Source organism: Peromyscus eremicus, chromosome 7 (assembly GCF_949786415.1).
Source record: "Peromyscus eremicus chromosome 7, PerEre_H2_v1, whole genome shotgun sequence".
Classification (NCBI taxonomy): Eukaryota; Metazoa; Chordata; class Mammalia; order Rodentia; family Cricetidae; genus Peromyscus; species Peromyscus eremicus.
Genome location: NC_081422.1, coordinates 115,135,603 through 115,155,140, shown reverse-complemented (window position 1 = coordinate 115,155,140; position 19,538 = coordinate 115,135,603). Strand labels below are relative to the sequence as shown.

Below are 19,538 nucleotides of genomic sequence, written 5' to 3'. Positions count from 1 at the left end.
TGGTCTTACTCCCCAGTCCTGCAGTTACTGTGAGAGATTAGGGTAGTAGGCCTTTAAACATGGAGCCAACCTGATATTCTGACCCCTCGGGAAGTATGTCTTGCTGGATGCCTTTGGGATGGTGGAAGGGCAGGAAGGAATGGGGTGGGGTGGGGATGTGGCTCATGTTCCTGGCATCCTAGCTTTCTGCCAGAGAGAGGATTCCTCTCAGAGCATCAGGCAGTGGCCAGCAGCTACTGCTGTCCCCAGGGGGCAGTTTCAGGGTTTCCTAGCAGCAGATGAACAGGGATAAAAGAAACTAGAGCAAACAGGGGATTTCTCTGCCCTCTTCCGCCTCAGCAACCCCTCACTTCTCTTCGTTGGGGCATCAACAGACCAGCTTCTCTTACAGCTAGTTTCCATGGCTTGCCAACTTTGACCCCAGGCCAAGTGACAGGAAGGGAAACCTAATGCTGATTTTTGACGTACTCCAGGCTCTGGTGTCTGTCTGTCTGCTACTGACTGTTTGTCAGAGAAAGGGTTTTTAGACCTGTAGGTCTAGATGCCTCACCTCTAGAAAGGCTGACTGTAGCTGCCCATTGGGAAATTGTGTTTGCCCAGTTCCGTGACTTGGTAGGCTAAGACATCGTGCAGTCATGTTGGACACCTTCTGTGCTATTCACAAAACCAAAGGGAGTCTGAAGTGAGCTTGTGCTGATTTTTCCTGTCCAGCAGCAGAAATGTCATGGAATGTTCTGGACCACAGGATTCCAGGGAGCTTTTGCAAAGCCCTCAGAATGGACAAGGGAAAGGGCAGAAGGCGGCTTCTCGGCTCAGCCCGTCTTTCAGGCTAGGTAAGGCTTGGTTCGCGTCTCTGTGTGTTGTGTTCTTCTCTTGGTGATTTCTGTCCCTTCTGGATAACATATTACTCTTCTACCGCAGACAACCCGACTGAGCTGAGGCCCAAGAGTGCCACAGGGGGCCAGCTGAATGAATCCATATTTCTCCTCAGGTATGTAAAACCCAGCTGTGAGAAGAGTGAGGACAGGTGCCGTCCTGGGGGCAGACTGTTAGAGATAGAGGATGGTGTTTGTACCACCCGCCACCTTCATTCCACAGTGAACTGCTGCCCGGGGGAATCTAGATTTTGTATATATTTTAAAAATTGTCTATTTTGGGTCTGGAGAAATGGATCAGTGGTTAAGAGTGCTTGCTGCTCTCCTAGAGGATCCAAGTTCAGTTCCCAGGACTCACATTGGGCAGCTCACAACCATCTGTAACTCCAGCTCCATGGGATGAGACGCCCTCTTCTGGTGTCCTTGGGCACTGTACTCATGTGCATAGACACACATATACATATAATTTTATAAAGCTGCTTATTCTTTTTGTATTTGTAAATATTAAAATCTTTTCTTTTGGAACTTTATGTTCTGATAAAAATGAATTTAAAATTTCAGAAGTCCAGGCCCCTTATTTGGATAAGGTTTTATAGAAAGGACGGGCTGTATTCTGCTCCTTTTGTTGGAGTCCCCTCCTTCCTTCCTTCCTCTCTTCCCACTGCCTTTCTTCCATCCATGCCTGCTATCACACATGCCAGGCATGCCGGGCACCACACATGCTAGGCATGCCGGGTACCATACATGCTAGGCATGCCGGGTACCACACATGCTAGGCATGCCGGCTATCACACATGCTAGGCATGCCGGCTATCACACATGCTAAGCAAGAGCACTCCTAGTGAGTGATGCTGCAGCCTGTGTGTTGTGTTTTTCTTGAAGTATATTTTATGTGAGGCACAAGCAATATTTATAACCATTGAAAGAATTAAACAACAACAACAACAGCCCAGTTTATCTTTAAGTGATTAGGGGCCGATGTATGGAAAAACACATTCAATAGATTTAAGATTTTTTTGGATGTGCAGGTCTCTGTCTTTCTGGTAGAGCGCTTGCTTGGAACACATAAAGTCTGAGGTTCAATCCTCAGTGTCGTAAAAGAAAAAGAAAGCCTTTAAATAGGAGGAGTTTTATTTCATTTGAAACTATAATAATATATTAAAATGTATTCATCTGTTTTGTGCGTATTTGAGTGTAAAGTATGTTAAATTTATTTATATCTACTTTAGGCACTTTAAATTGACTCTTAGAACTGTACAACCTCTAGCATATTTTAGGTTTATAAGTGGACTCTGATAAAGGGAGAGTGGGAGGCCAGCCATGGGGTAACAGGTGTGTGTGCACAGGCACACAAGTGTCATTGTAAATGTCATTATTAAGTATGATTAACAGATGCTGATCAAACATTATACATGTAGCAAATATTACAAAAAGAAAAGACTGTATGTAGCATGCAATCTAGAAATAAGTAGCTGGTTATCCAGAACATGACCCTCACAGCAGTTACCGGGCTGATGAGATGCTCAGCAGGTGAAGGTGTTGGCCACACAGCTGGAGACCTGAGCTGGGGAGGAGAGACCAGAGTTGGGGGAGAACCAACTGTGCAGAACTGTCCTCCAACCTCCACGAGAGTGAGGCACGTGTACCCACACACAATAACACTTTTCAAAAGAAGCCGCTACAAAAATGATGGAGTCATTAAACACAAATTAGGCTTCAAGCTTTTTTGTGCTGTGTGCCTGTGCAAGAGGCGTGGAGGCCTCATGTCGCTCTTCCTGCTGGGAGAGGGGGTGGAGGGCATCGCTTCTGTAACCGTTGATGGAAAGCTGTCCTGTTTTCCAGTTCACGGCCCACTCCAAGGACTAGTGCCATGGTGGGATTAAGTCCCAGAGAGGGTGAGGACACCAGCTCGCCACAGACCTCTCCTTTATCCAAGGTGAGCAGCCATGGGATTTATGATACATTACAGAAGCTCATAAAAACAATTATAAGTTGATCTGTGAACCCTGCCGTGATGGTGACATTGACCATGGCCAGGTCCCTGGTAGCTGCTTCGAGGTGTTTTTCAGCAGTGAATATATCGAGGTTTAATTGACATGAAATGCAGTTCACCATTTAAAGTGGACGCTTGACGGGCTTTGACTGGGGTCACAGGTTGTGTGCAGTCACCACAGTCAGTTTGAGAACTTTTTCATTATCCTACAAAGAAGGCCTGTGACTGTTGGCTGTCAGCCCCCGGCTCCTCCACTTCTCCTCACCCCTGCTCCGTGGCTCTTCTAAGTGTGCCTCTTCTGGACATTTCATGTAAATGGAATCATAGAGCATACCGTCATTAATTGTTTTATTATTGTTTGTGTGTGTGCATGCATGTGTGGGTGTGTGCATGTGCATTTGTGTGCCTGTGCATGTCCCCACAGACAATGCAGAATATATACATATTAGTGTTTACTTCTTTAGGAGCAAAGTAGCAAGCACTTCAGCCAGACCTTTTAAAATACTAGAATTTAATTTCTTCAATATTCGGTAAGACAGAAGTAGTCATGTGTTTTGTGGATGAAGAATAGAGCAGGACCCATCATAAGGAACAAAACTAAGCCAAACCCCACCCAGTGTGAAGTTGCCTTTACCTCACAGTGTGGGAGGTTGGCAGTGCAGCCCTGACCAGCCCAGTGGTGAGGGCTGTTGGTGTGACTGGTCAGTCAGCGGTGAGGGCTGTTGGTGTGACTGGTCAGTGGCTTTCTGAGACATTTTCATGTATGAAATGGGAACAACACGTACAGTTCAGGATTTGTGTGATGATCAGCCAGGCTGATGGTGTCCCCATGGCACTTGAAGTTCATCGACACAGCCCGCCCTCCTCAGCAGCTGGCCTGTCACTCTGCATTATAAATCCAAGTGTGACTTTTGTCCTTGTTCCAGATGACATGTGGGCATCTGAGCCAGGGGGCCCTGGAGTCACAGATGAGAGAGCTGATCTACACGGACTCGGATCTTGTGATTACCCCAATTATCGACAACCCCAAGGTGCAGAGAGACTCGAGGATTTGGGGGAGGGTGGGGGAGGGCATGTCAGAACATTCTTGCCTCACTGACTGTTTCCTGTCCTGCATGCCACATGGCCACAGTTGCAGCCCGCTGCCCTCCCTCGGCTCGCACACCCCTGCAGTGGGCACTCTGCAGCCCTCTGCTCTCAGCTCACACACCTCTGCAGTGGGCACTCTGCAGGTCTCCCTCAGCTCGCACACCCCTGCAGTGGGCACTCTGCAGCCCTCTGCTCTCAGCTCACACACCTCTGCAGTGGGGATTTTTCATCCTGCTTAATCACACTTGTCACATGCTGAGGAGGGCCACCAACCTCCAGACCCCAGACCTCAGCTCTCGGTCCCACTAGATGCTCAGGTCACTAGGGTGTGGCTGAGCAGGGCTCACTGGCTGGGGAAGAGCGGGCAGGTCACACAGACCCGGTCTCTTACATGGTGTCCAGACTGATGGGGACAGTGTGGCCTGGGGTCTCAGCTCCTAGTGTGCTCTCTGCTTCTGTAACAACAGTGTGTCGCTGAGGGTGACGAGGACTCTGTAAAGCATCGTCTCTGTCCGTCACTTTGAATTCCAGCCCCCTACACTCACCTTCTGCCTCTCACTCTGTTTTGTCCTTTCTGCTAATTAATTTGTGGAATTTCCAAATTGCTCTTGTGGAGCATGTTGATTTCCTAGGTAGACAGCCTTTGCCTTACATAACCATCTCCCAGAATGGAGTCTCCCATGAGTCAGAGTCTGGCAGAGTCTGGATTCACTAGGCCTGATGTGTAGTGGAGTGTTCTCCAGTGGGCTTTTCAGAGCAGCCTGGGGTTCTATTGGCTGGGAGTCTCTTCCTTTATTTCCTTACTCAAGGTTTCTGAGAAATGTTTGTTTTTTAGCCCTGCCTCCCCCTCACAGGTAGAGTTTCTCTGTGTAGCCCAGGCTGGCCTCAAACTCAGAGATCTGCCTGCCTCTGCCTCCCAAGTGCTGGAATTAAAGGTGTGCACCACCACTGCCTGGCCTTAAACTATTTTTATCTAAACATTTTAAAACTATATTTTAAAAGTTAGTTTTAGACTCAGGGAGAAGGTTCGGGGTTCGAGGAGGCCTTGCTTGTTTATTACTCTGCCCACCCTGAGTCTCCTGAGGCCCTTGGGTTAGCAGTCCTGAGTTAATGGCCTCAGTGCTCCCACTGATTCCACACACTGTACCTCTGATGTCCTTTGTCACCCTTGAGCCTCCTCCATCTCCTGTAGTCTGTCCCTGTCTGTCACAGCCGGGGACACTCTCTGCTGAGTGGTAGTCAGGTATTTTGTGGAGTGTTTTTCGTTAAAATCTCTCTGAGCTTTTCTCGTCATTGGAATAACATGAATTACAGCATCAGATTGGAGAAAGACTGTCATTTCATCATTTTTGTCAAGAACGCTGTCAGTCGTGAGTGTTAAGGCACACACAGAGTTCTGCAGAAGGCGTGTTTAGCTCTCAAGGTGTAGGGCCCACTGATCTAAACTTCCATTTCTCAAATGAAGTGTGTGATAAACTATTTACGTGTTACTATCTTCTGGAATGGCTCTTCCCTTCTCAAATACCGCCAAGTCCTGACTGTCCTTTTACACCTCAGTCTGATTTTCGTCCACTGACCCTGTCCACGCCACATCAAGACCTCAGCCCACCTTCCACCCTCCCACTGACCATGTCCATGTCACATCAGCCTAACTACTTGCTTCTTTGTTTTTAAGAAGTTTTTGTCTTTGAAGTATCTGTCTGTAATTTTGTCCTGCCTGTTTTGAATTGTTGAATATTAAGAATTTTATTGTTTAACAGCTGTTTGCCTTGTTTCCCATTCAGAGTCTCAGATCTCTGACTGCAGGGTCACATGTTCAATGACTTTGCACTCCTTAGGGCAGGACCCAGTAGATAGATACTTTTCAGATGCCCTGATTTCTAATGAGAGGCAGATTAGCCAGTTGACGGGCAGAGCTCCTGTGAGGCTTTGTCTTAAGATATTGGTTGAAATGGAAAGAAGCAATCTATCTTTATGTCTTTTAATCTCCACTGGCACTGTTGAATTCTTTTCCTTGCGGGTGCTTTGAGATAGGGTCTCGCTCTGCAGCCCACTCTCAGCCCCCCTGCCTGTACCTCCTGGGGCTGGGGCCACTGAGGGTGTCCCACACCTGGCCTGGATCCCTTTGATGACAGTTAAGATTCATATTGTTCATTTTTGGCCTTGTTGGTCTGTGGTGCAGGGCAACTGTTGAGTTGAGGAGGTTTCTCAACAGCGTTTTTCCTACCGTAGATAATGAAACAACCTGCAGTCAAGTTTGATCCAAAAATCTTGCACCTACCGGCATATTCTGGTAAGGTCGTGCGGCTCATCAAACCTTTGTAAACAGATGTAAATATGAACTTTATTTACTTGCAAACAGAATATTTGTGTAAAGAATAACTAATTGCCTATTTTCTTGTCAGTGCTTTCGGGCTGCACCCTGTACAGCGGAAGTCACCTGCAAATGTGTCTTTGTCAGCTGTTGACTTTCCTCTGGGCCAACGCCCTCTTGAGGGTGGGAAAGCTCCTGGGGTGCTGGGGGAGAGTCTTCTGCCCTGTCTTGCATGGTGCTGTGTGAGTGCCAACAGTCAGAAGTTTGGGGCTGTGTTTAAGGGATCAGGACAATAGGGAGCAGGACTGGGTGGCTGACCCCTGTGGGGGCGTGGCTCACCACAGCCAGTGGGGATGGTGTCTGAGTAGAGACCCTTAAAAGCTGTGGTTTGTTTCCCTTCAGCCTATGAATGTCTTACCTGGAGGGAACCTCAGAAATTTAGGTGTACTTTGGGTTTATCTTTTTAGTGGACCAATTCTCCACTTTGACTCGGGCACTCTGTGATTGGGACCAAATTCACAATGAACAGAATAGATGCAGACTTAAAGAAACCAACTTCAAAGTCTGTACAGGTCAAGCTCGTGGATGCAAACCAAGAGTGAGCCCCAAGGAGGGATGTTTTGAGGGACCAAAGTGAAGCAGCACCAAGTGTGGCCAGAACCAAGGACCTTTGCATGAAAACCCAGGGTGTCACTCAGTCCTTCCCCTGAGAGTTAGAGAACATTTGTAATGTTTTTGAAAAAGATTTATTATGTATACAGTGTTCTGCCCGCTTGTCAGAAGAGGGCACCAGATCTCATTACAGATGGCTGTGAGCCACCACGTGGTTGCTGAGAATTGAACTCAGGACCTCTGGAAGAACAGCCAGTGCTCTTAACCTCTGAGCCATCCCTCCAGCCCCACATTTGTAATTTTATAAATGACTCTGTCTATAGATGGAGACCAGCCAGAATCGGTGCATTTAGATGCTGTTCCTGGTTGGTCTTTGGTTTGTGTGCGAACCTGGAGGCTGGAGTCCCAGGTTTTGCCAGCCACCCTACTGACCTGGGTATGTTTAACAGTAATTTTATTAGACTTCTAAAAATGTGTGTAGATGCATGTGGACATACGTGTGTGTGTGTGTGTGTGTGTGTGTGTGTGTGTGTGTGTGGTTGCACATGTGCAAGCGTGAACGCATATGCCTGAGGATGGCTTCCAGTGCTGTCCTTAGACATGCTGTCCTCCTCTTTTGGGACAGGGTCCTCATTTGTTCTGGAGACCTCCAGTCAGGCTAGACTGGCCCCAGGGAGCCCCAGGGAGCCCCAGGGAGCCTCCTGTCTCCAGCTCCTGAGTGCCAGGATCTCCACCTCCTGAGTGCCAAGATCACAACCTCCTGAGTGCCAGGGTCACAACCTCCTGAGTGCCAAGGTCACAACCTCCTGAGTACCAGGGTCACGTGCATGGCGTTTTTAGGTGGACTCTGGCATCATGCTCATGTACTCATGCTTGCAAGGCCAGCTGTCTCCCTAGCTCTCTACAGCTAAAGATGTTACTACTATTACTGTTATTATGATCACTATTATTGTTTTGGCAGTTCACTGACTTAGTTAAGAAGTCTCTCTGGGATGTCTCCTCAGAGTGGGGCTGGGGTTTGGTGTCTTTTCGGTTGACACTGTCATGAGTTTGATCCCTGTCCCATCTCTGAAGTTCCGTGTTCTTCTGCTTCTCACACAATGTCTGCTCAGCCCTTTCTATGTCGCTCACGCTCCCTCTGCTCCTTCCTTCGGCAGTGGATAAGTTGCTGGTTCTGAAGGATCAAGACTGGAATGATTTCCTGCAGCAAGTGTGCTCCCAGATCGACTCCAGCGAGAAGAGCACAGGGGTGTCACGGGCCAAGCTGAACCTCCTGTGCTATCTGTGTGTGGTGGCTACTCACAAGGAGGTGGCCACCAGGCTGCTCCACTCCCCACTGGTAGGTACTGCAGGGTAAAGTGCCTCCCAGGGACCCGCCACCTGCCTCCTGCTGGTGGCTTCTGTATATATATATATTTTTTTTCGAGACAGAGTTTCTCTGTGTAGTTTTGGTACCTGTCCTGGATCTCGCTCTGTAGACCAGGCTGGCGTCGAACTCATAGAGATCCGCCTGGCTCTGCCTCCCAAGTGCTGAGGTTAAAGGCGTGCGCCACCACCGCCCGGCCGGCTTTTGTATTTCGAAGACACTAGTACAAGAGCTTGGGGCCTGAGGTTCAGCTCAGTAGTAGAGTGGTTCCTTAGCCTGACCACAGCATGGGGTACTACCTTCCGGCACTGAGACAGACAATAAAAACAGTAAACCATGGACTAAACGGTTTATTTATTTATTCATTCATCTATTTGTCTGTCTGTCTATCTATCTATCTATCTATCTATCTATCTATCTATCTATCTATCTTTTTATTTTTGTAGTGTTACTAGGGATTGAACCTAGGGCCTTACACAGGCTAGGCAAGCGCTCTACCACTGAGCCACATCCTAGCCTGGTTTTTATTTTGAGCTACTGTCTAAGTTTCCCATGCCTGCGTTGAATTCATTCTGTAGCCTAGTCAGGTCTCAAACATATGTTCCTCCTGCCTCAACTTCCCAAGTAGCTGGGATTATAGGCCTGTGTCACAAGGTCCAGTTGGTTACAATTATAATTTGATTTAATTACAAAAAAAGGTGGCCGGGTGGTGGTGGCGCACGCCTTTAATCCCAGCACTCGGGAGGCAGAGCCAGGTGGATCTCTGTGAGTTCGAGGCCAGCCTGGGTTACCAAGTGAGTTCCAGGAAAGGCGCAAAGCTACACAGAGAAACCCTGTCTCAAAAAAAACCCCCCCCAAAAAAAAACAAAAACAAAAAAAGGTGATTTATTGATATCGTAGATTCATGAAAATTACCCTCAACTCCTTCCTTGAAGCAGTTGTGTAGATGGTGATTTCGAACTGTGGCTTTGTAATATTCCGCCTGCCATTTTTGTTCCTTGTTGATTGGGAGCCATTGCACCTGTCTGTAACCAAGAGACAGACCTTCATGCTGCTGTGGGTCACCTGGACAGACACCAGAGTTTCTGATGTATAAAAGGACATAAAACCTCATAGTCTTCACTTCCTGTTTTCCTGGGAGAATTATTCTTTGGTGGGACTCATTGGTAACCCCTGGGGATCTGCAGAGTTCCTCAAACCATCCTCTGGGAGGAACAACAGTGACTGGGTGGTGTTTTCTACTGGGCTCCCAAGTTGGCTGAAGAAGTTTCAGTTTATTTTGCTCCTAAGTCCGTATGTGGGTGTCTCTTGGGGGTGGGGAGTCAAATATTAGGGAGTATTAAGTAGTAGGACAAATCAAACATCTTGTTCTTATTTTTTTTAAGATTGGTTTTATTTTTTAATTATGTTTGTGTGCATGTGTGTGTGTGTGTGTGTGTGCACACACGCCAGATGCCCTTGGAGGCCAGAAGAAGTTGCCAGATCCCCTGGAGCTGAAGTTACAGGTGCTTGTAAGACACTGGGGTGCTGGGAACTGAACCTGGGTTCTCTGTACGCGCACATGCTCTTAACTGCTGAGCCATCTCTGTCTGCAGTGCCCTGCTATTTATTTTTGTTTGTCTTGTTGGCACGTCTGTCATCTGTGAGGTCTCATCTCAGCCGTATAAACTCCCTGTTAATTCAGACGTTGCTTTGGATGCCCTGATGAATAAAACTTACATTTTGATGTTTTTCTTTTTTAAATTCTAGTTCCAGTTGCTAATCCAGCATTTGCGAATAGCTCCAAACTGGGATATGTAAGTAACATTCGTATTTTAAAAGATATTCTTGGTGGTCTTATACCTATTGCCAGACACCTCAGCATGAGCACAGTCCTCAGTCATCCTACGGGAACTTGAGGCGGCCACACGTCCCTCACAGAGCATGGAGAGATGTGAAAGCGGTTCCTGCCTTGTTTTCCCAGTCCCGAGTGGCGCACTCTGCTCTGTAGGCCGTCGCTTTCCCGAGTGACCTTCCGGGCTATGCTGCCTCTGTCCCCTGTGCCTTTCCTTCCCTGGGGCAGGAGCTTCCCCCTGGTGTCATGGAATCAACGGGGCTGTCATAGGGTCTCACTCTCTATGGATGCTGCAGACTCCGGCTCTCCTTGCTGGTTGGGACTTGATCACATGATGGAACTGTTTCCTGAGTCTTCACTTTCGGAGGAGTTTACGTGGGATACAGAAGTGTAGGGTTGAGACCCCAGATCTGCCCCCTGTGCAGGTCACATTTCCTGCTGAGCCACAGTGTCCTCATCCGCAAGTGAGGGTTGTGTTACCTATTCAGTAGGTCACCGGAGTAAGGCCTGGTTCTGAGTCTGCTCCATGTTATCTGGTCACTGTCATCTTGGAGACTCTCATAAGGGAATGCATGGTTGCTGTGGCTGGCAAAGGTGTGACAATAGTTACTCCTCCATGCTGATGAAATACAAGGGCAAGCACGGGAGTTTGCAAAAAGCTTTGGAGGGAAATGTTTCTGGCATCGCAGCTGCTGTTCTCTGGGATGCTGGGTAACAGCTGAGCGTTTTGCGACCGTGGAAACTGCTGCTGGTTGGCAGATTTTTTTTTTTTCTGGTCTGGAGCTCCCCCTGCTGATTTGACAGTGGTTCTATTCTTTTCAAGCACTGTTTAAAAACCTTTTTACTATTTAAATTGAACTTAATTTGTTAAAAAAAAAAGTGTGTTTTAATTTAAAAAAATTTTTTTTTTTTTATGAGGAAGGGTCTTACTGTGTAGCCCAGGTTGGCCTTGAACTCTTAGCTTGATGCCTTCTGAGTGCTGGGGTTAGAGGTGTGTGCCACTGTGTCTGTCAGAGGAGGCTTTGGGTGAAGCGGTGGATGGACAGTGGGCTCTCTGCGGCCCTCTTACTTTCTTTCACATGCTGCTTTCAACTTTCCCATTTCCCTCATTTTTCCAAGTTTGTCCTACATACAGGAACACAAGTTTAGTAAGGCGTGTTGTGATTTTATGTGTCTGTTCTCCCCACAACACACGTGTTTTGAGTATTATTGACAACTTGAGACCATTTCCCATCTTCCTGCTTCTGCCCCGCCACAGCACTGGGGTACAGGTATACATATCACCGAGTCTGGCTTTTTACATGGGTGCTGGGGATTTGAACTCAGGTCCTCAAGCTTGCGCAGCATGTGCCCTGACCCACTGAGCCGTCCTCCCCAGGCCCAATCCAGTGTTTAAAGGCTGCTTGCTTCTCAAATGCCTGGTGATATTTGGTTCCTAGTTTATGTCATGCATAAATGATGAGGTTAGTGATTCACATGTCTCTTCCTCTTGTCTGAGTCTGGCCCTCCACAGGCTCTTCTTTGTAGGGGTGGGAGGTGGGCACCCGGGGGGGTTTGCTGCCTGTCTCACAGGCTCACTGGAAGTCCGCTTGGCTGAAGGCAGCAAGCCGAGGCCCTCCAGCGGCTTGGTTGGGGTTTCCTCTGGAGCTGGTTCTCTCCTCTGTCAGTTTTCTGTTGCTGTGTGACGACACTGTGACCAAGGCGACTTTCCGAAGAGGGAGTTTATGTCACAGGGGTGAGAGTCTATGACCATCATGGCAAGGATCATGGCACCAAACAGGCAGGTGTGGCAGCAGGAACAGCAGAGAGCTCACATCTTGATCTGCAGTTTGGAGGCGGAGAATACTCACTGGAAGTGGCCTGGACTTTTGAAACCTCAAAGCCCACCCCCAGTGACACACAGCTCCTCCAATAAGGCCACACCTCCTAATCCTTCCTAAACAGTTCCACCAACTAGGGACCAAGTATTCTAACAAAAGCCTGTGGGGGCTGTTCTCATTCAAATCACTGCAGGGCCCTTCCCAGCCCCAGTATAGGGAACGGCAGACATGGCTCCACACATCTGCCCCTGTGTCCTCCGCAGCGCGGATCACTTGCTGTGGGGATGTCTCCTGTCTTCCTTGAAGGCCTGCTCTTCCCAGTGGCTCCTAGGAGGGTTGTTTTTGTTTTGTTTTTTGTTTTTTTTTTTCTCATCATGCTTTGTCGGCTCCATCTCTGAGTCACATAGGGTTCTGCTCCACTTCCAGCCTTTCTTTTGATGTACGGTTATCACACAGGTAAATGAATCTTTCTTTCATCTCAGCAGACTCCTGAGGGGCCTGTGTTTAGTCAGCTTTCATCAAGGAGAGGGGATTTCTTGTACGTTTTTTTCATGTATGGGACTTACTTGGTTGTGGTTTAAAGTTTTTGGTATTTGTTGTATGAGACACACAGAAGCAGCCAGGCACAGTGGCACTCACCTGCAATCCTCAGGAAGCTGAGGCAGGAGAATCAGGAGTTCAAGGCCATCCTGAGAGCCATGTAACGAGATCCCCATCTCAAAGAACCAGCAAGAGTTGAGGCTTGTCGGGGCAGGTTCTGCTGAGGGAGGTGAACACATGTTGCCCTGGCCACGCTTCTGAGTCTAACTTGTTTCCTGAAGTGAGTCCTGCAAAGCTTTTTCTAAGAAACCAAGAAAGTATGAGAGCGTGGATTTTAACTCTTCACCATGTTAGTTTTCAATGAGAAAAAGGTTTTAAACGTTTGAATCTTTCCCAATTTCATCCATATGCAGTGCACTTTGGCCATATTCCCGCCACCATCCTTCCTCAACCCCTGCTTCCCACCAAACCTCTTTCCCCATTCTTCTTCCGGGACGTTTTCCCCCCCAATGAAAAAAAATTTAATCAACATGACTTTTCAACATTGCTTTTTTCAGGTCACTCTGAAGCATCGCTTAGTACTTTATCAATGTCCTTTTCTGCGGGATACCAGAAGCCCACTCATGAAAACCAGTGTTTATTAAAATAGAAGAATAGAGGCTGGTGGGTGGTGCGGCAGATAGGAGCCCCTGTCACAGGGGACTAGGGATGGAACTATCTGCAGCTCCAGTTCCAGGGGATCGGACGCCCCCTGCTGGCCACCATGGGCACTGTATGCACATGGTACACAAATACATATAAAATAAAAATAAAGGGGAAAGTTAAGCAAAATAGAAAAGCATTCATAGACTTCTAATGGTAAGGTTTTCTATCTATATGTTTTATAAGCCACAAACTGTCTAAACTTGGACACTGATTCATGTTCCCTGTGCATGTGGCAAGGAGTTTCCCTGGAACGTGGGCCTGCACTGTCTAAATGTGTGCATTTGAGTGGGCGTGTGCCTACTCCAGTGTACACATGGAGGTCAGAGGATAACCTTCAGGAGTTGGCTCTCCCTTCTGCCATGTATGTGGGTTCCAGATTGAACTCAGGTTGTCAGACTTGGTGGCTAGCAGTGGCGTTTGATGCCTGGCCGCACCTCAGAACCCATGTTCTCTCTCTCTCCAGACGGTCCAAGGTTGCTCGCGTCATCGGCTTGCTGGCCTCACACACAACAGAACTTCAGGAAAATGTGCCCGTTATCGAGGTGATGTTTTTCATTACTGACATGTTTTGTGTGGCAGAACAGATTGCTTTTGGTTTTGTAGTTTAGAGCACACAGCTTTCATTGTCCTTTTTTTTTTTTTAATTTTTCGAGACAGGGTTTCTCGTGTAGTTTTGGAGCCTGCCCTGAATCTCACTCTGTAGACCAGGCTGTCCTCAAACTCGCAGAGATTCGCCTGGCTCTGCCTCCCAAGTGCTGGGATTAAAGGCGTGCACCACTACCACCCGGCTTGTTGTCCTTCATTTAATTTTAATTTGAGGCATTGTGGTTGTTGTAAGACACAGACCTTGGGGCCCTCTCAGCCCTGGGCTCTAATTCACAGTTCAGGCTCATATAGAATTTGGCCTCTCGTTGGATGCTGCAGAGGCATGGGCTGGTTTAGATCACAGCTCACATTTAAGTCAGTTTCTTCTGGGTTTTCACCATGAATTTAATATTTCCCCCCTTGTCCCAGGACAGCTGTCCTCTGACAGGTGGGCCCAGTGTTTGAAGGTCCTTCATGTACTGAAACATTTTCTGGAACCAGTGTTGCTCACCCGCCGCCTTCCTTAGTGCTGGGGATCACTGAGGGCCCACACTTGCTGGACAAGCGCTGGGTTAGAAAGGGGTTTGGCAGGTGAAGTGGTGAACGCCCTTAACCCTAGTAGAGGCACACCTGGTCTACATAGGCGTTCCAGCTCAGCCAAGGCTGCACAGTGAGACCCTGTCTGAAACAACTGAATAAGGAAAAAAGAAAGGGTTTTATGTAGTTACCCAGAGACTCCAGGCCTGCAGGGGGAGTACCACCACACTAGTTACCCAGAGACTCCAGGCCTGCAGGGGGAGTGTGACCACTGTAGTTACCCAGAGACTCCAGGCCTGCAGGGGGAGTACCACCACACTAGTTACCCAGAGACTCCAGGCCTGCAGGGGGAGTGTGACCACTGTAGTTACCCAGAGACTCCAGGCCTGCAGGGGGAGTACCACCACACTAGTTACCCAGAGACTCCAGGCCTGCACGGAGAGTGCTACCACACTAGTTACCCAGAGACTCCAGGCCTGCAGGGGGAGTGTGACCACTGTAGTTACCCAGAGACTCCAGGCCTGCAGGGGGAGTACCACCACACTAGTTACCCAGAGACTCCAGGCCTGCAGGGGGAGTACCACCACACTAGTTACCCAGAGACTCCAGGCCTGCAGGGGGAGTGTGACCACTGTAGTTACCCAGAGACTCCAGGCCTGCAGGGGGAGTGTGACCACTGTGTCTGCGCCAGCTCTGGGAGAGCTGACGGCGCCCTTCCGTCTCTCCTGCTAACTGGCAAAGGTCTTTATCCTTAAGAGTCAAGGAGCTGAGCATCACCATGGTCTTCAGGGCTAAAAACGGGAACTTGGGGATGGTGGAACATTTGTAGGGCTGGAACTGGGATGTGGTGTTGGAGCTGTAGGAGCATCATTTAGTCAAGAGGACTTCCTGCAGTGATGGCTTACCTGGTGAGAGGCTGAGGGACATGAGGGAAGGAGCGTTCCTCACGGGGTGAACCAGAGGTGAAGCTGTCACCATGCCTCAAGAACCAGGACTTGAGCGTAGGTAAAACGGGAGGCAAAGGAAGTGAATGTCTAAGGCCACACGGTAGAGACTTGTGGGGTCTGACTGGGGCTCAGGATTTGATTCAGAGTGAGAGAGGGGGATCCTAGGGGGTGCATGAATTCCTGGGCGTGACTTCTGTCGATGTAATCCCTCTGTTAAAATGATGGTGAAGCTTCTGTCAGAGGGTAGGGACGTTGGTGAGCTGCATCATGTTAGCATTGGTGAAACTGGGTGGTCCAGGTTGGGTAGAATGTGTAAACGCTGAGAAGAAGGTGTTAGACTGGCTTGCATGTAACTGGCTGGGCCGCCTCAAAGTGGCTGTGCACACTCTGTGTGTCAGGCCTCCTCAGAGTGGCTGGCTGCACTCTGGAGAAGCTAAGAACCTGGCAGTTTCTTGTGCACTAGGCTGGAGGCCTCAGTGGTCTTCGTCTGGTGCTGAAGGCCAAAGAAACTGGAGTCTGATGTCAGCCCGGGACGGTGACAGCAGCAATAGGGTAGATGAATCAGTAAGATGTGGAGGCAGGCAGGCAGGCAAAAAACAAAGGCTTTTCTGAGGACCTCCTCATGTCTGGGCTGTCTGGGGATGGTGGTGTGCTTAGGGTGTGTCTTCCTACAGTTAACCTAACCGAGAAAGCCCTTACAGGTCTGCCCAGAGGCTTGTCTCATAGTTGATTCCAGCTCCAGTTAAGCTGACAGCCATCACTCACCTACCTAGACGCACACATGTAGGCTTATTTCTCGGTTATTCTTTGACGGCTGTTGACAGATTTGCTAATCACTGTGATAACATCTGAAAGCAGAAGAAGCCACAGTATCAATTCTGTGTCTAATATTCATAATGCTGCATCATTGTCATAGACCTGCAAATGAAAGCCAGAACGACATGTCAAGTAGTCACCATGTCCAAACTCCAAACTCCATACAGTCGTAAATGTTGGAAGGGGTTGGGGAACAGTGACTTTGATAGGCTGCTGGTGGGAATGTAGATGGGCACGGCCATCCTGGAAAACCCACTGTGTCTCCAGAGCCAAAGACATCTTTCCCTGCTGTCCAGTGTCTTGTTATCCCGTGGCTCTGTGTCCTGCATGGCATGTGGAGGGACGTGTATCTGTGGTGTTCTCTGTACCAGCCCCACATTTAGCAGAATGGACGGAGTGTGGCATGGCCACTCCACATGGCCACCCCACAAGGCACCATCAGCACTGGCAATAACGAACTGCAGCCCTGGGCTGGAGTGAAGCTCATGGTTGACGCTTATCATGGACATGAGTGGGACATACCCTGAAATGACCCATCTGGGAATTGAGAAACGTCCAGGGGCTGTGGCTGCTTGTGTCCACAGGGCCGGCTCCCCTAAGTTCTATCAGGGAGCTCAGCTGTTCACATGCTTGCGTGAATCCTGGCCCTCTTCTATGGGGAAGGCCCTCCTCTTTGACAGAGAACATGGCTTCAGGAGGGACACACACAGAGCCACAAGGGAGGAAGGGGACACCCACCGCTCCAGCCAGGTCAGCTAATCAACCCTGGCCATCAGTGAGGTGAAAGATAACACAGCCAGGTCTCTCACATCCCTGGATCCCTTTAGATGTCTGCAGGTAGATGTCACCTAAGGAATCTGAAGACGAGGACTGCCTTATGGCGTGATGAGGGAAGCTAGGCCAGAGATCAGCCCTGAAGCTGAGAGGCTTCCTCTGTTCCCATGGAGTCTCGTGCTAAGGACCTGTGTCATTGGCTGAAGGAATTCCCTGGGGTCTGTGTAGAGGATATTGTAGCTAGAGTTTTCCTGCCTGGCCCACAGTCAGGGCAAATCTCTCTCACCTGCCAGTCCCACAGCCTCTCAGACACGACCAAGTAAACACAGAGACTTATATTGCTTTCAAACTGCATGGCCGTGGCAGGTTTCTTGCTAACTGTTCTTACAACTTAAATTAATCCATTTCCATTAATCTATGCCTTGCCACATGGCTTGTGGCTTACCGGCATCTTCACATGCTGTTTGTCATCGTGGCAGCTGGCAGTGTCTCTCTGACTCAGCCTTCCACTTCCCAGCTTTATTCTCCTCCTTGTCCCACCTACACTTCCTGCCTAGCCAATGGCCAATCAGTGTTTTATTTACTGACTAATTAGCAACACATTTGCCATACAGAACACCCCACAGCACTTCCCGCCCCCCCTTTTTTTTTTCAAAAAGGAAGGTTTTAACCTTAAAGTAAAATTACATATAATTTGGGAATTTGGGCATAGCTTCTCTTACTACTTCCTGCTGGAGGGGGGCGCTGTATCTTATGGGGACACAAAGAAAATTTTAGGATTATGGAATAGTCCATAAGGGTGTATCATCTGAGCCAGTTGCCTTCAAACCATTCCGGATGTTGGATCATCTGGGCCATGGTGTCATCAGAGACCTTTCAGGGGGTCTTGGCTGGTCAAACCTGATGTATCTTAATCTGGAACAAATCCATAGCCTCTTGCTTTCTGTGGGAACAAAAGAGACTCTTTTCCAAAGCAACATATCCTTATATCCAAATTTTGAAGTCAAGATAGCTTTAAAATATGCATATTGGTTTAACTCAGCTTCCTTTACAATCAAATATCTCTCTGCAGTTAAGAATCCCAAAGACAACACAATCCAGATTCTCTGTGTAATATTCATCTTTACGTGGCTTATTTTTTATATTAATTTTACTGTCTCTTTAAAGACTTTATTTTTTAAAACTATGTATTTGTTTGTATAACTGTATATATCACCTTATTTTTCTCTTTCAAGCCTACGTATATTTTACACACATTGTAAACTATTACATCTTTTTTTTTTTTTTTTTTTTAAGATTTATTTATTTATTACGTATACAGAAGAGGGCACCAGATCTCATTACAGATGGTTGTGAACTACCACATGGGTGCTGGGAATTGAACTCAGGACCTCTGGAAGAGCAGTCGGTGCTCTTAACCTCTGAGCCATCTCTCCAGCCCAACTATTACATCTTAATCTGTCTTATTGTGAATCTATTGCTTTAACCTGCAGCAGCTATGGCTGCTGGCTCCGCCCACCTCAGCTTCCCAACATGGCGGTGGCACGTCTACCACCAGCTCTGGGAGCCATCATGGGTCTATGCTTTTATCCAAGCAGTGTGTAGCCCAGAAACCTCTTTTTTTTTGTTTTGTACTAGCAAAGGCTAAATCCACCATGCAGCTCAATGTGCTACTTGCAGAGGCCTCATTCCCGCCATACGGCAGGTCAAGCGCTAGGAACCCACCAGTAGCTCAAACCGGCAGCTGCCGCTCATTTGAGAGAGACAATTAGGAAGCTGTTTTTAGCTCCGTTTTAGAATCTTTTTCCTCAGTTTTTAGGTGAAAACTCTTGCCACCACGTTGGACGCCATTTGTAGCTAGAGTTTTCTTGCCTGGCCCACAGTCAGGACAAATCTCTATCACCTGCCAGTCCCACAGCCACTCAGACACGACCAAGTAAACACAGAGACTTATATTGCTTTCCAACTGTATGGCCGTGGCAGGCTTCTTGCTAACTGTTCTTACAGCTTAAATTAATCCATTTCCATTAATCTATACCTTGCCACATGGCTCGTGGCTTACCGGCATCTTCACATGCTGTTTGTCATGGTGGCGGCTGGCAGTGTCTCTCTGACTCAGCCTTCCACTTCCCAGCTTTATTCTCCTCCTTGTCCCACCTACACTTCCTGCCTAGCCAATGGCCAATCAGTGTTTTATTTATTGACCAATCAGCAACACATTTGACATACAGAACATCCCACAGGATATCCTCTGTCACCTGGGACCTGCAGTCACCCCAGGTGATGGGCTCGCCTCTCTCCTGCCTCCATACCTATGGCTGGTCCTGGTGCTTGCCCTTGTCCGTGGAGAGCATGTGGCCATCAGTTCCTGGGTCAGGCTGTGGCTAGGCTGCCTCAGGTCACCTCCCTGAGGTTCTGTTTCCTTCCCCTGCAGTTTCCCTTCCTGGCTGCTGCTCTTGTTTTATTAGGTTGAGATGTAGGGGCATGGGAAACACCGTTCTTGTTTTTTTTCTCACTTTGTGTTATACAATTTTCCCCATGGTTTTATTTTACTTTTGTGTGTAGTGTGTGAATTTGTTCGTATCCATGTAGGTGCACATGTACCCGTGAAGGCCAGAGCTTGATGTCGGGGTCTTCCACCGTCATACTCTGTAGCTAGAGTTTTCCTGCCTGGCCCACAGTCAGGACAAATCTCTATCACCTGCCAGTCCCACAGCCACTCAGACACGAC

The 19,538-nt window shown here is 48.3% G+C and overlaps 1 protein-coding gene across 4 annotated transcripts in view; it reads left to right on the top strand.

Annotated features, from left to right (window-relative positions):
• Window positions 1–19,538, top strand: part of Ulk4 (unc-51 like kinase 4) — a 312,713-nt gene that overhangs the window by 20,151 nt on the left and 273,024 nt on the right. For 2 of the 4 annotated variants that reach the window (XM_059268917.1, XM_059268919.1), the window contains exons 10-17: window positions 715–833; window positions 922–991; window positions 2,718–2,811; window positions 3,795–3,899; window positions 6,190–6,250; window positions 8,041–8,222; window positions 9,999–10,045; window positions 13,612–13,690. In XM_059268917.1, coding sequence (XP_059124900.1) covers window positions 715–833; window positions 922–991; window positions 2,718–2,811; window positions 3,795–3,899; window positions 6,190–6,250; window positions 8,041–8,222; window positions 9,999–10,045; window positions 13,612–13,690 — 757 coding nt within the window. Of the gene's footprint in view, window positions 1–711; window positions 834–921; window positions 992–2,717; window positions 2,812–3,794; window positions 3,900–6,189; window positions 6,251–8,040; window positions 8,223–9,998; window positions 10,046–13,611; window positions 13,691–19,538 lie in introns of all 4 variants that reach the window. The other 2 variants (XM_059268918.1, XM_059268916.1) reach the window with 1 other exon arrangement.